Raw genomic sequence first — 16973 nt, 5'->3', positions numbered from 1 at the left:
ACTTGTGACTAGTGAGCTAATAGCGTAATTAACCTACTACTAATTTCATATGAGTCTACAAGATTGCACATAAGAACAGTCTAACTCGAGCTATAATGTCTAAATTCATTGAATCTAGAATATGTTTAGATTCAATGAATGTAATATAGGGTGAATGAATTATTTATATATATATATATATATTTAAATATTTATTTGATAAATATTTATATATATATATACATTCAATATATATATATATATTTTTATGTGTGTGTGTATCTGATATATATATATATATATATGTATGTATGTATGTATGTATGTATGTATGTATGTATATGTATGTATAATATATAAAATTAAATATAATATATATATATATATTTTGAAATATATATATATATATATATGTATGTATGTATGTATGTATATGTATATAATATATAAAATTAAATATAATATATATATATATATATATTTTGAAATATATATGCATATATATATATATTTCATATATGTATAATATAATATCTAAATGTGATATATATTATATTATATTATGTTATGTTATGTTAGTTTTAAATTTAATTTTATATGATAGATTAAATTTAATAACTAACATGATATGAAAGAATATTATGTCAGTTTTATAATTCAAATTTATCTTATAAATTCGAATTAAGTATTATATCATGGATTAAAGTTATAACATAAATTTAATTAAATTTTCATGGGTCTTTAAGTAGAAGACAAAAACCCTAATCCATATACTATATATAAATAGGGACGTCTTTATGAAGGAAGAGAAAGTTAGAAAAGTTCTAACGGCAAAAATACTTTGAGAGCCACGAAACATCCTATAGAAAAGAAAACTAACATTCAAAAGGGAACAGACGTTGGGAGCGCTAGCACGCTATTCGAGTTAGAGAGATGCTCGTGTGGATACCAGTAAAGGGAACAGATCTTCATTGTTAACTCCCGAGATCCAAACTCTTGAAAAAAACATGCACCAACTTCAAAGAATTAAAAGGTAACTTTTCTATTCATTTTGACTTAAACGAGTTCGTTTGATTCATATTAAAATAGGGACTTTAAAAATTTTAATCTTTCACTGTGCCTCCCTATTTAACATTTTGAGACCTCACACACAAGCCCAAAGCTTAGCATATAGTAGATCTCCATCATATATCTTGTACATAAAACCTACTTTGAACTCGCCATTATGGTCATGAATTGAACCTCCACAACAAGTTTCGATTCTCATTAAAAGCACAATCAACATTTAATTTTACCTAATCATGAAGTGACAAGCATTATTGATCGGGGTTTATATGTTTAAGGATTTCAAATTCTCATAATCTTTTAAGTCACTTCTAAGCTTAAAAAAGTATTAATCTAGTTTAGTCTTTTATGTAATTGGACTTTGCACTCTTGTCTACCAAAAAAGATTGATGGCTAATTATAAAAATACATGAACAAAAAATTTGTTAACATAATATCATAAAAATAAAAATAAAAAATCTAAATCCTAGAAGGTAGAATCATATTCAAGGACTATCGAAATAATATATTGATTAAGAAAAAAAAAAGGTCTCACAACAAGGGGCAATTATATTGGGTTAGAAATTTTTTAACCTATTTAAAGGCTTGGCAGGTTAATTGATTAAAATATTTCTTACCTATTTAAAGGCAAGCTCATTTGACTTGTCCTTGCCTGACCCATAACTTGTGGGTCGACCACATTAAGTTTTCTTTCTAAATTACTATATTATCCTTCATTTGAAAATTCAAGTTTAATACTAAAAGCTCAACGACTATTCTAATTTAGAAAATAACAACTTTAATTTTGCCAGTGACTAAAATATATTAGCAAATAATGACTAAGTTATTGAAATTATTTTATTAGTTAAGTTTAATCATATAAGCTCAATGATTATTTCAATTTAGAAAATGAAAGCTTCAATAGTCTTGCGATTATAATTAGCAAATGACAACTAAGTTATAGAAATTATTTTATCAATCAAGTTTAATTTTGAAAACTCAATAACTTTTTCATTAGAAAATGAAATAATAACTTTGCTTATGTATTTCTAAGACATTAAATCTGTTTTTGAAAAACAATCTGAACGAGATGATGATACACAATATGCTCTTATTTAATAAAAAATAATACCATAAAATTTCTTAGAATTTCAAAATAATTATACTGTTTTATCATTTGTCTCGGACTCAACCTTGTGAAACGTAGAACGAGCCAGAAAGCCACGAGTGAGAATGATTTTTGTCATTTATCTTTGCAATCTTTGTGTCATTCACCCTCAAAAAAAAAAAAAGGAAAAATTTCAGTTAAAACTTATTGATTATAGTTTATAAAAAATAAACTCAAAAATTCTGAAAATTTAATTGAAATTAAAAGCACAGAGAAGAACTCATAAAAATTTAAAAACATTTAAAGGTCACATCAATTTTAATTTTACTCTCTATTTTAATTTCAATTTAATGCTTTTGAATTGTATTTCCTTCAATCCTATTTATAAATCATATTATAGAATGTTCATTTGGTCCTATGTATAAATCATTGTGGGACTTTTTAAATAATATTTGAAGGGTATTTTTAAAATTATCCTTCATGAGAGAGAAAGTAATATGATATTATTTTTTAGACTTATTATAAAGGGGGATAATTAAAATTCTATGCACTGTTATTCCTTATAATTTATTTTATATTGATATTAATGAGGTAAGTAAAAATAATTTATAAAGAGGACTGGAAGAGTAATGAATTTTTAAAGTTTTTGGATTCTCTTTTTATTAAATATAGTTAAGGGCTTTTAATTGAAATTTTTTTTAAAAAATATTTTTTTAAATTATTCCAGTCCTCCCTCATTGTAAATCACTAGTTCAGTTCTGGGTTACTTTACTGTAGTAGTAACCGAGCGATTTACGATTGAGGAAGATTATCCCGGTGTCCTTCATTTCGGCCAGATTCTTTGTCGCGTCGTGCTTTCTATTCTGCTTCATCCCTGACATGAATTAGCATATTTAACAATCAAATAGTTAGTCAGCACTTTTAAGAAATACTCTGTGATCTATAATATTCCGTCGGCATATATTTTCAAGTTGCCGGTCATTTTGACCCGAAATCGTTATTAATTACTTACTGTCCCTCTTGGAATGAAGGATTGCTTCCCGCCGAACAAGAGACGCTGCTCCCCACGGGAAAACACGTCTGTCCTCCTGTGACGGTCGGTTCTTTCCCGAAGTCTACTTTAAATTCATCTCTTGTATAGTTCCACTGCTGAGTATTCCTTTGCAGTTTGCACTATAATGATCTAATACGATGATGGGATTCGATAAGGATCCCATATAATCCCTATTCTATTCTTACATTCGGCATCTGGAAGCCTCTTCCTTCCAATTTTTAATTTCGATCATGGATAACGAAATTCTTGAATTTGACATTGGGTTGGGAGGAGGAGATGGCCTAGGGGATGATGATGGGGGCGACATGGAGCAACCCGTTGATGAGGACGATTTGGCCTATAGCCCCGCTCCTAGCAGTGGTGGTGGAGGTGCGATTGGTAGTGGTGAGATATATCTTCCTGAGGGTGACCTCTCGGATCTTGAACCTTACGAGGGCATGGAATTCGAGTCTGAGGAGGCCGCGAAGGCCTTCTATAACTCCTATGCGCGTCGTGTCGGATTCAGTACCCGTGTCAGTTCATCCCGCCGTTCCAGGCGTGATGGAGCAATTATACAGAGACAGTTTGTCTGCGCAAAGGAGGGCTTCCGCAATTTGAATGAGAAACGCACCAAGGATAGAGAGATTAAGCGCCCTCGAACCATCACCAGAGTGGGATGCAAAGCGTCCTTGTCAGTGAAAATGCACGACTCTGGCAAGTGGATCGTTTCGGGGTTTGTTAGAGAACATAACCACGAACTCGTTCCACCCGATCAGGTGCATTGTCTTCGTTCTCACAGACAAATATCAGGAGCTGCTAAGACTCTCATTGACACCTTACAGGCTGCTGGAATGGGTCCTCGTAGAATCATGTCAGCTCTCATTAAAGAGTATGGAGGGATTAGCAACGTTGGTTTTACGGAGGTTGACTGTCGGAATTACATGAGGAATAATCGCCAGAGAACTTTGGAAGGAGATATTCAACTTGTTTTGGATTATTTGAGGCAAATGCGTGCTGAAAACCCTAATTTCTTCTTTACTGTGCAAGGTGAGGAGGATCAGTGCACGAGCAACGTTTTCTGGGCTGATGCTAAGGCAAGGATGAACTATACATTTTTTGGTGATACCGTCACTTTTGACACTACTTACAGATCTAATAGATACCGGCTACCCTTTGCTCCCTTCACTGGTGTCAACCATCATGGACAACCTGTTCTTTTTGGTTGTGCTTTCATGATAAATGAATCTGAAGCATCATTTGTATGGCTTTTTAAGACATGGCTTATGGCAATGTCTGGACGTCCTCCAGTGTCAATAACAACTGATCATGATTCTGTACTAAGGTCAGCCATAATCCAAGTATTCCCTGAGACCCGTCACCGTTTCTGCAAGTGGCACATCTTTAAAAAATGCCAGGAGAAGTTATCTCACATTTTTCTCAAACATCCCAATTTTGAAGCTGAATTTCACAAATGTGTTAACCTGACTGAGTCAATCGAGGAATTTGAATCTTGCTGGTTGACACTTGTTGATAGGTATGATCTAAGGAACCATGAATGGCTTCAGTCAATTTATTCTTCCCGCCGGCAGTGGGTACCTGTCTATTTGCGAGACACATTCTTTGCAGAAATGTCCATAACTCAACGAAGTGATAGCATGAACTCATATTTTGATGGCTATGTCAATGCTTCCACCAATCTGAATCAATTTTTTAAGCTATATGAAAAGGCACTTGAAAGTCGCAATGAGAAAGAAGTAAGAGCTGATTATGACACAATGAATACTTTGCCCATATTAAGGACCCCATCTCCAATGGAAAAACAAGCATCTGAGCTGTACACAAGAAAAATTTTCATGAGGTTCCAAGAAGAGTTGGTTGGGACACTGACATTCATGGCTTCCAAGGCCGAGGATGATGGAGAGGTCATTGCATATAATGTTGCAAAATTTGGAGAGGACCATAAAGCATACTATGTTAAATTCAATGTTTTGGAGATGAAAGCAACTTGTAGCTGCCAAATGTTTGAGTTCTCAGGTCTTCTATGCAGACACGTTTTGGCTGTATTTAAAGTAACCAATGTGCTTACTCTCCCATCCCATTACATATTGAAACGTTGGACCAGAAATGCCAAGAGCAATGTAATATTAGAAGACCATTCTACTGATGTATATACTTACTATTTGGAATCTCATACTGTTAGATATAATACCCTCCGACATGAGGCCTTGAAATTTGTAGATGAAGGAGCAAAGACTCTTGAAAATTATGATATGGCAATGGTTGCTTTGCAAGAAGCTGCAAAAAGAGTTGCTGAAGCAATAAAAAGTGAGGGAAGAAGCCCCATGAGCAATGGAAAAGTTCGGAGTTGTTTGCTGAATGATGGAAGTCATACAAATTATTCAAGGGGGATTCATGAAGAAAGCTTGAGCCAGCACATGTCAGAGGTTAGAGGCTTATTTTACATTGTTTTCTGCCTGTTTAACAGTGTCAGTCTTGACTGTATGTAACTATTTTATTGACTCATTTACTCTGTCAATGTAGGATTATCAACCTTTAAGCTTTTACCCTTTATTCATTGTGAGTTTTGTTGGGTGCTGCTGTCTGTTTTCTTTATAACTATTCAAGCAGTGCTAATATATAGTTGTCATAACCTTGTGGTTCATGCCTGACTTTGTTGTCAGTCTTTTGACTTGTAACATGCAAGCTCTCTTACGGGAGTTGCTACTTGTAGGTTGTAGCCTAAGCTGGCTTGTAAAATTTCCTTGGGAAACATATCAAGGTTTAATTGTGTAATTTCTTGTCTAAAAGGGGAACAACTGAGCCAAATCTTTTTTTTTCTTCGGTGACTAAAGGAACAAACATCTCTTCAGCTAGGCACTTCTAACTATAAACACATCCTAGGAAACTTGAAACAATGGTGAAAAACTTGGCCGCATCATTTTTTAAACAAAAGGAAGAAACATCTCATCAACTAGGTGCCATTAACTATAGACACATCCTTGTAAAGGACACCCCTGCAGCATACTCGTTCAAAATAGTTCCTAATCCCTAAGGGGTGTTTCAAAATATGGAGTCCCATTGGCAAGCTTAAAGCATGGCTTGCTAGAAAACTGTTGCTATTATTGCCTTTAAATACACATGGCATAATTCCACCTCCCAGCTTTTCTTCATAAGCTCTGGTATGTGCTTCACTGGTCACGAATTTCCAATGGTATGTTTCGATTACCAGCAAGGAGTGTTGTTGCTAAGCTACTGTCATCATTTTATCTGAACCTTGCAAAATCCTTTCAGCGATGCAAGACTTAGCCCATCCGGAACCATCTGCTCATCTTGCACCACAAATCAACATCCTGTGTTTTTGCAAACCATTCCCCATCACCTACCTCCTGACTCTTGAATGACTCCACCTTCACCTGCATTTTTACTTGAGTTCTTCATAGCTGCATTTGTGTTAATTTTGACTCAATCATCTTGAGGATTTTGTCTCCTCATATTTGAACATAGTTATTGTATTATTTCTTTTTCCCAAGGCTTTAGCATGTTGATAGGATGTATTCCTATCTCCAAAATTAATAAATCACATGTTGCTTTATGGGTACAAATAGCTACATCAAATTATTTGTTTTACAGGGTTACGAAGCATGCATAAATTGAAGGCTTTCAAAGGAGAAAATTAATTCTATGCTTGCATCGAGTCAATAGTGGGCCTTTGTATGAAGTTTGTTTTTAGAGTCTACCTTCTTTGGTCCCACATCTGACCAAGCACTTGGAATTTTCATTTATACAAACCTCTCATGAATATGTCACAAGTTTTTCTTTTCTGGTCTTTTTTTTTTTTTTGGTTTCCTTTGGCAATTGATCTTGTAGCTGTCTTACAAGTACATGCAATTGTTCTTGGCATGCATTCTTATCCTTCTTAATTGATTTGTTTGTGAGAATGATCTAGATCAGGGTTGAGTTGCATTTTGTTTTGGCTCTAGTTCATATTCATGTACTTTTTTTTTTTTTGGCAAAGGAGAGTTGATGTTGACTGGAGGATTTATTCTGTGATATTGCCTTATTAGTTTATGTTTGCTCTGTGGGGAGCATAGGAATGCGGAAAAATGTTTGAGAGAACGTTAGGCATTGAATGGTTGAATAGAATTTGAACTTAAGAGACAAGGAAAAAAAAAAGGATTAAAATATCTAATAGTCACTACATGTTTGGTATACGGAAAAGTATTTTCTAGAAAGGAAATATGAAATGTATCTAGAAAGAAAATAGAATAGTGCATTTCTCATTTCTTTTCTAGAAAACACTTTTCTACCTACCAAACATTGCATTACTATTTACCAAATCTTCACATCATATGAGATAAGGCATGGTAAAGGGGTTGGCGAAAAGAAAGGAATTAGGCGTGGTAAAAAGGGAAAAACTAGCTATAATATAGTTGTCATGAACATGCTTTAGACTAAATTTATTGAGCCATGGTTTACTCTCACAGAATATCATCCATGTATCTGAGTGAGACATGACCATCCCTTGTGGTGCAGAAGCTTGGATCTAGGCAGCCTAAGTTATATCACATTAATGTAGTGTTCCACAAACTTCAATTTGCAAATTGAAGTTTGGGTAAAAGTGAGTTACTATGACATGATTTGTATTTGGATACTCTTTTTTAAAAAGTCAGCTTGACAGACTGAAACTTTTTTGAGTGATAGAACTCATAATTTTTTAACTAAATTGATAACCAAGGTTTTAGAGGCAAGCCCCCCCAAAAAAAAAAAAAAATTAGCTTCAAAGATAACCAAAATTTTGGAAGTAAAAGTAACTTGAGCCAACTTTTTTTCCAAACAAGGGGGGGGGGGGGGAAGCTTCCAACCAGCTTTTGGGTTGCTAACCAAGGTTTTGATTGCGCAAAAGCTAAACCAAACAAGCCTGTAATTACCTATTCACTATGATATGATACTTACTGCATTGCGGACCCAATTGAATTCCCATGGTCTTATGTGAAGTTGTATCTACTTTAGGAGTTCATTTTTTGTTTTCTTATAGTACCAAGCAATTAATCTTACTGTCATTTACAGATTACCTCGTAATTTAGTTTTATTTTCTTTTCTTTGTTGGCTAAAACCATATAATCTTGATAGTGGTTGAATTGGATCCTGATTTTAGACGGGAATTGCTTATTTGTCAATATGATTGCTATGAGTACTTGAGCTTTTTGCGCAAAATTTTTTAAATTTTCCACGCTATAGCTTCTACCACTGATGGAAAGGAAGCATGATATCGTCGACTTCCATCTTTAAAAATGTTACATGGTAGTAGTACTTCCAGGCCCCTTTTTTCTTGCGTGTGTTTACTAGAGGAAGCTTAATGCTTTCCTTGTATATGAAAGTTCCATTAGTTTCCACGTTCTAGTCTTGTACATTTATAATCAATCATGTATGGTCAAATACGTTGTCGTTTGTTTAAACTTAATGGTTTATATTAGCAGGATGATATGGACAAGAATATCAGAGAACTTATTAGTGAGATTCAATCTGCAAACCGCAAGTGTGAAATTTACCGGTCCAACTTGCTTTCGGTTTTGAAAGCTGTTGAGGATCACAAGTCGGAGTTGTCAGTTACGGTGCAAAACATCAAGATCAGCATGAAAGATGGTATTTGAGGATCAGTGAAAAGGTACTGTAAAGATAGTTGCTTTCAAGCTTTCTTTCCAAGTAACCCTTCTCTCTCCTTCCTCCTCTTCGGGAACGGTGTAGAAATTTTCAGTTATTTGAACCCTTGTCTAAGGCCCATTTTATTTGTGAAAAGATGGTTTGCTATGTATCTTGCTTTTGGACTACTGATGAAGCATTCAGAATTGCAGACATCTAGCGGCTCTCCCTCACCCACAGATTTATCATAAATTCATAATCTTCCCGACTTTCCACTTTTGTTCTGCTTTTCCCTTGCTCTTTGGCAGTTTCAATTAAGGACCATTATTATTTTCGTCGACGATGGAGGTAAGTCATCCGTTTTCAATTTTCTTTTTTCTTTCTTAACCTTTTTTTGGTTGAAAACCCGTTTACTGTGACTTGAGGATAATTTGTGGATAATATTTACTTAGATTAATCCATCTATTTGAGGCACAAGATCTTATATGCTAACCTTTTTTTTAAAAAAAAAATTGTATCTATCTTAATTTTTGTTCAAATCATTTATATGCCACGAAATATAAATGTATTGAAAGCCTATGTCATCATCTTCCTATCAAATCCTTGAAAAGTTGAACTACTTGTAAGTTACTTGTAAATATTTCGTTGACTTTGCGTATTTTTAATTTTTTGGCCTTTTTTTATAAAATTATTTCAAAATCACTGATATTAAATATTAAAAATTTTTAAAAAATAAAATATCCAAATTAGAGTAAATTTAATACTCGCTTGTTAAACATAAATAGACTTGTGAATGATAGAATTTTCTCAATTTTCTAGGGGACAAAAAAGAAATTGGGTTGGAAATAGATGGGCGGGGACTCGATACCAGTATTGATGAATGATGAGGTAAACAAGGAAGGATAAATTGTGGGGACAATCGCACTGCAAGCCTTAAAACAATACAAAATATCACTTTGAGCTCAATACATTTTGATATTGCCCTGCAAGTTTAAAGGTTTTTTTTTTTTTGGAGTGAAAGTATAATTGTCTTTATGTTTTTTGAAAATTCAAATTATGTATGATACAATATCTATAAATGCATAACATGATATACATAAATGTATAACACAATATTAATTATATTTATTTGTATGTATAACACGATGCTCATAGATGTACAATATAGTATTCATGAATTCTTAAGACATTATTTTATATATTTTGTACTTCACTTGTATATTTTATTAAACTTACTAATCAATTTGACATGCATGGATATTATGTTGTGCATTGATGAACATTATGCTATACATCGTTGGACATTGTGTTATGCATGATTTAAGTTTTCAAATTATATAATAGCAAAATTGTACTTTCATTTTTAAAAAAAATTGTAACAAGAGCCCTTAAACTTGTAATGCAATAACAAAATTAATTGGGCCTACAGTGCAATTTTTGCCTCTTTTGAGGCCTGCAGAGGTTTGGGAGAAAATTACAGCTATAGTGCATAAATTATGCAATTTTGTACCTTTTTAACTTTTGGAATGTTACTATGCTACGGCTAGATAAAAAATATTTGTTCCCAAAACTTTTTGGACTAAATGAAATTGTTTGCAGCTCCTACGGTTAAGGCATGTAATATTTTAATTCAAGCCCTATAAGTTTAAGCCCAAAATTTTAAATTTACTACCAAACATTAATAAAAAATTTTTGTTTAAAAATCAGTTTAGTTTATAATAAAACCCAATCTTAATAAAATCATCCTTTTGAGTGGTAGTTTTTTATTCTTCTTTTTTTTATATAAGCAGTAGTTTTTTCTTCTTATTAACCATTTAGATTGATAATCACATTGTACCATTAAACAATATGTCCTACTTATTTTGGGGGGGGGGGGAGGAACATTTTTATTGGTGATTTCTCTATTGTAAGCTAGTAATTTCTTGATGTTCTTAAAAATTGAGATATATGCTTATTTATTTGCTTTTGATCATTTTCACTTGTAAGTTTCAAGTAATTATATAGTTGATATCCTAAGATAATTTTAATTAAATAATTGTAAGTTCTATGGATTTTGAATATAAAAATGGAAAGTTTTTCAAACATCCAACAATCTTGCTTCAAAATTGTGTGTCAATTCAATAACAACAACAAACTAAGATTAACTTAAAAGATTTTTCATTAAAAGCAAGAAATCGAAATTGCATCATGTTATTAAGATGCGAAAAAATATTTTTACAATAAAGGTGATATCAACATGCTTGATATGCTTACCATACTTATATTATTAACTTTTTAGGCTTAAAAAATAACTTTTTAATTATTAAAAATATAAGAAATATTAAGAATTAAATTACCTTGCATTCTTTGATTAATGCTCTTGGCTCTACCACTGAGTCTCCAATTGTTTGAAGTGTCGAACCATCATATTCTTATGGGAATGATTGGATGTAATCTTAATTGCGGTTTTGGCCCTCAAACCTCAATGTTGGTAACAAAAGTAAGTTGAGATATGTTTGGATAAAAAAATATAAAAGAATTTTTACTTCAAAAGCTCGTTTAGATGAAAACTGAAAATTCTGGCTTATGGTGGGAAGGTCAAATGAGTGGTAGATTTTTCGTTGTCTTCTCATTCCTTCTTGGCTCCGACAATACAAGCATAATTATTTTTGCAATCTTTTTGAGTTGGAGAAGCTGGGAGCCAATGTCAGATTTTTCAATCTAGTTTACTTTAAAAAAAAATAATAAAAGAAGATTTTAAGTAGAAATTCTTAAGTAGGCTGGGTGTATCACGTCATTTGTAATTTATTCAATTAAAAGATGACATTCAAATAATATTAAATATAAATTGATTCTGATATTAATAATAATAAAGAGAGAAAATACAAGAAATTAAATATGAATTATGTAATAAGAATAAAATTAATTAAAATAATATTGCATAAGATTTTATTTAAATGATTTGAATAGACTATAAATGATGTGGTGTATTCGGTCTGCTCAAAAATTTCTCGATTTCAAAGGCAAGTAAAGAAAAAAGAAAAAATTAATTTTTTAATCATTCAACTTTTAACTCACTTGTAACTCAGTCTCTCAACTATGACTCGCTGCAACTCAGTCTCTCAACTTTTGATTTACCTATAACTCGATCCTTATTTTTTATTTTTTTACAAAAAATTTCTTATCAAATAAGAGTGATAAAAAATGCTCATATATTATTTTAAAATACCCTCCTCTTGCTCATTAATGTGAGATATAAGCTAACATGAAAAAAAAATAACAAAAGTTAAGGGACTAATTTGTAAGTGATTCAAAAGTTGAGGGACTAAGTCATAGGCGAGTTATATTTGAGGGACTGAGTCACAGTGAGTTATAATTGAAGGACTGAGTTACAAGTGACTTAAAAGTTAGAGGACTTAAAGATTAATTTTTTCAAAAAAAAAAAAAGAGGATATTGATTAAAAAAATAAAAACTATTTCTCAACATGCAAGAGATTATTTGAGGGAAAGAATAAGTATTAAATTATTTGAATCAATTTTATCCTTTAATTTATTTTTATAAAGTAATATATATATATATATATATAACACAAATCATGTGAGATTCTTTATGTATATTGTATAAAGTATAAAAATCAAATAGCGTTATTTTTAATTTGTTAATATTTAGATTTTCATTAATTTTATATTTTATATCAAAAGAATATTAATATTAAAAATTAATAATTTTACTTTATTTCATAATTAATATTTCTGTCATTGTTTTTAATTTTTTATTTAAATTTTAATAATTTTTTAAATAGAGCAAATTATACACTAAAACTATTTATCATAAAATTAGTCATGCATTACTAGAATTGAATATTTTATAATTTCTGAATTTATTTTTGTAAGATATGATGGTTACTAAGAGGCTCTTGACCCTAGAAACTTGGAATATGAATGATAAAAGAATAAAGAGTTGATAAAGATGAGAGAGATATAGAGCAATATACAACCCGATTCAACCCAATTCTTTTGGCCTATGTCCAGTCCTCTAGAACCTTCTAAAATTTTTCATTATAACCACATGTTTGATTTTGGTACTTGTAAAGCCACAATACAATCTTAGACTTAATGTTTGTATCACTTGCCTTTGCAAAATTTCCACAAGTTCAATCTAGGCATTTGTGAAGCCGCTTATAATTTTTTAAACTCACAAGTTTGTTTCACTCCCCCTCAGAGGTAATTTTAACAACCACTCAAGATCCCTTTGATCTTAAGTCTACTTGAACAAATGATAGAGAGAATTTGATCACAAAATGATCTTGATACAAACTCACTCATTGAGTTAATAAATATATTAAAGTATAATAACATCAATGATAAAAACAAAGGATAATTGAAAGTATTAAATACAATTTGCGCAATAACTTCTCTTCTTTTCAATCCTACGTCTTCATAAATAAGTTGCATTTATAGTTGTGTCTGTGAAATATTCATTACACTAGTTCATTTAAATGTTCGTTGTAACATTTCAAAAATTTAATCCAAGGGTTAAAGTAATTAATTGAGGAGTTTAATTAGTTAGTTAAGATGACTAGAGGTTAGTTAGGGAGTAAGGATGGCCTTTTAGGTCTATTGCATCCTATATGGAGTTTAAAATTAGACTTAAAAGGCTATTGGGCTGTCTTAGGCCCAAATTTGATGGCTTAAGTCAGAGCGTCCAAACTGTGCCATTTTTTACAGTGAATGCAGCAAATTTTTAAATTTATAGGATGTTGTATCAAGAAGGAAAAAAGAAAGAAAATTTGAAAGAGTTTAAAAGGAGGTGACTTGAGCTCTACTAGGGTTCGTATATTAGAGCATTTAGAGGCTATGTAGAACTTGTAATGTAACATCTGGGAAAATTGAGCATGATTAAATAGCCTAATGAATGTGATTAGTGAGTTGAGGAGGTGTGTGGTTAGAAAGGTCTAATTGGTATAACTAATTGTGATTTCAGCCCTAGATGTGGGTCTAACGTAAAGTCGAGCCATTCGGGCAAGGAAAGAAGAGGAAAAAGTGATGAAATCACTCTATGGCATATGCTGCAATGTGTAAATGATCTACCACGGTGCATAGAGCAAAGTTAACAATCATTTAGACCTCTCTGTGCCATGCGCTGAAGGCTGCGTGTACTGCAGTGCATGGCCAAAAATTAAATAAATTTGATTTGTGTCTGCTTGCAAAAGGAAGAAAGAAAAGTTAAGGATAAAGAGTACGACTTGGCTCTGCTAAGGCACGTCCATTGGGACCCTTGAAGACATTTAAAGGCTTTCAAACACTTAAGGTAAGTAATTTATGCCCTTTTCTTCCTTTATCTTCCATATTTATGAGGAGTAAAGTTAGGGTTTAAGTTGAGAGAGTAATTTTGATTCATAAGAGCTATGGGTCTAAACCCATTAACTAAAATGGATATAACAAGAGTGGTTTAAAATATTTAAACCTTACATTAATAATTTTGTGTATGGTTAGTTGGATGGAGTAATTAATATCCAAAATTCATCATAAATGAGGTTGTTGGAGGTGTTTATGGCTTATTAATGGTGATTTAATAACTCAATAATGATAATGTGAGTCAATAAAACTTAATAAACCCATTAAGTATGAATGGGTAGTAAATTATAAAATTGATAGAGTGAAGAATGTGGAGTCTAATCTGGATAAATTCTCAAGAATGAGATGATGATGATAATAACCTTGTGGAATGTTTGTAGAGTGACTCTTTTTGTAACATCCCAATTTAATTCCGTGATTTACTAAGCTTAATTAGAATAATTAAGTAAGTTGATGTGGTTTATGGTAAGAGGAGAATAATAAGTGTTTTTAGTTGAAATTTCAAGTATAATTTAGGTCCAAAGTGAAATTAGGTCACTTAAGGACAAAAAAGTGGAGAAAAATAAGTTGAAAAGCCTTTATGCCACATGCCACGGCACGAGCATAATGTGCTATGGTGCACAAGGCTATAAGGCAAGATCTGTCTTCTCTATACCACATGCCAAGGCGTGTGGAGACACGCGTCGTGACTTATGGTGTGAATTCTACATAAATAAGTCGCAAAATGATGTGAAAAATAGAAGAGAAGAAAAGGAAAATGGAGGAAATTCTCATTTGCTCTGCTAGGGCACGATCTAAGGGAGGATTTGAGAAGGTTTTAAACTTCAAATCATCCAAGGTAAGATTCCTAAAACCTTTTTCTCCTTTTCTCTTCCCTTTTCTCAAGGATTTGAGTTAGGGTTTGAAAGATGATGATGATTTCAATCCATATAGGTTATAAGTCCAAACCCATTGACTCAACTGGAGTTAATGAAAGTTGTTTAGGGTATTTAAACTTAATATTATTGATTTTGGTGGTTGTTAGATGGTGAGTTTCATTAATATCCAAAAAATGGACAATAAATCTGTCATTATTATAGTTGTTGAGGTATTAATGGTAATGTGGGTATTCAATGAAATAGGTAAGCCTAAATGTAAGCAATGTGAGCATTGGGTAATCTAGAAAGAAAAGATTAGAGTTGAAATATGTGAGATTGGCAATATTAATAAAAGTTAACTTAGTAAATTGTATATTGAACTCTTGAAAACCTATTTGGCTTGGGAATTCAAATTTGAAAGCTATAATATTGAGGGGTAAACTTTTGACCTCTCAAAAGTTTGAAATAACTATGAGAATCTTATTTTGAGTAGTTATTTATTAATTGTAATATGAGGTGAATTATGTGTTAAACATGCAAATTGTGATTTGTAAAGGGTGTAACATATAATGAAATTGGTAATTATATAATTGCTTTTATGCGTATGAAACATGTGAAAAATAATTGTGAAATGATTGGCATTTTTATAAGGTGGTTTGGGATGAGTAAATGAGAATAAGATTGATGAGATGAATATATGAGATTGAAAATCATACGGTTTTTATGTGATATAAGTGAAAATAAGAATTGATGCTCACTTGGGTAACACTCGGTTGTTAGTCTAGTGTGTTGACTTTGATATTGAATAAATGAAAAATGTGAAAATGAGTGAGCATCGTATATGGCATGATCAGTGGGCGAGAGTTCACCTTGGGATTAGGAGTAGAGAAAAACCCATATGGTATTTAGGCTGCCCTCTAGTGCACGAGGGTATAGCCTTATCCCACAGTTTGTCGAGGGACTGTCCTATAGTTTGTTAAGAGATTAGAACCTCGCTTTCTCCACCAGTTCAACAAAGAGAATAGCTTAGGGTATGAGACACCCCTGTAATTCAAGAGTGGGGGAAACTGTGGTCTGGAAGTGAGTCATATGATCTTTAGCCAGGTCACACCTCATAATTGGTGAATTTGGGTAGTCCAATCACACAGATGGAGCCTTATTCAGTGTTATAGCCCACGGTTTTAGTTTGAGGAAATAAAGAGAATATAAGTTAGTTGATCATTGCCTTTGTAAATGTATGACATGTCACATGTTTTGAATTGTGGCAAGTCGCATGTTGTAATGGGTCATGATTACATGTCTAAGTGTCTTGTGATTATGTACCTAGTATATGTGAGATGAAAATGTGTTAATTAGATTAATAAGTTATGATATGTGATAAAGCATGTTTTAAGTACTTGGTTTAATAAGCATGTGTTTGTTTTACAATTAATGTATAATTGCATAGGGTAAGTTTTACCTTAGTTACTAAGTGGCTAGACCCACCCCTTTCATTTAACACTTTATAAGCTCTAACTCTGGTGCAAAAAGGGAGAAGGCTCAAAAAGTTGGGAATTGGTTCATTCCTACTATATGCCTTTAGTTTATATTTATTTTGTGTAATAGCATATGGTTGCCAATTGTAGGTTGCATATGGTTGCCAATTGTAGGTTGCACTTATACTATTTTGTTATTACAAATGTCTGAATTGTATTTTGAGCCCTGAATATTTATGTATTAAGAAATATATATGTGGATAGGGTCAAAATACTAGTACAAGTGTAGAAATAATGTTTTAAACATGTTACAATGGTTTTTGATGCAATGCAATGGAATTTTCCTCCCCTTCTGTTTTTGGTAAAATGAGGATGAGGAGTGATTTTATACTATACCAGTGTTTAAGTGTGTGTGATGGTTGTATTGATAGTCCTAGGTCCAGTAGACATGGTCCAAGTGTTAAGAAAAACTTTTAGCACTTGTTATGGGTTTTGGACAC

The 16973-nt window shown here is 32.2% G+C and overlaps 1 protein-coding gene across 2 annotated transcripts; it reads left to right on the top strand.

The window, feature by feature from the left end:
• Nucleotides 1–2967: 2967 nt before the first annotated feature.
• LOC129285881 (protein FAR1-RELATED SEQUENCE 5) lies at nucleotides 2968–9081 on the top strand. Of its 2 annotated transcripts, none has more exons than XM_054921831.1 (2): nucleotides 2968–5608; nucleotides 8639–9081. In XM_054921831.1, the coding sequence occupies exons 1-2, from the start codon at nucleotides 3416–3418 to the stop codon at nucleotides 8813–8815; spliced, it is 2370 nt and encodes a 789-aa protein (XP_054777806.1). In that variant the 5' UTR covers nucleotides 2968–3415; the 3' UTR covers nucleotides 8816–9081. The 2 variants fall into 2 exon arrangements, with proteins under 2 accessions (XP_054777806.1, XP_054777807.1); XM_054921832.1 differs by having other exon boundaries at nucleotides 2977–5608; nucleotides 8642–9081.
• The last annotated feature ends 7892 nt before the right edge of the window (nucleotides 9082–16973 follow it).

Source organism: Prosopis cineraria, unplaced genomic scaffold (assembly GCF_029017545.1).
Source record: "Prosopis cineraria cultivar Desert tree isolate PC_DT_omini unplaced genomic scaffold, ASM2901754v1 PC11, whole genome shotgun sequence".
Lineage (NCBI taxonomy): Eukaryota > Viridiplantae > Streptophyta > Magnoliopsida > Fabales > Fabaceae > Prosopis > Prosopis cineraria.
The sequence above is the reverse complement of the archived record's forward strand: the minus strand, read 5'-3'. Positions and strand labels throughout refer to the sequence as shown.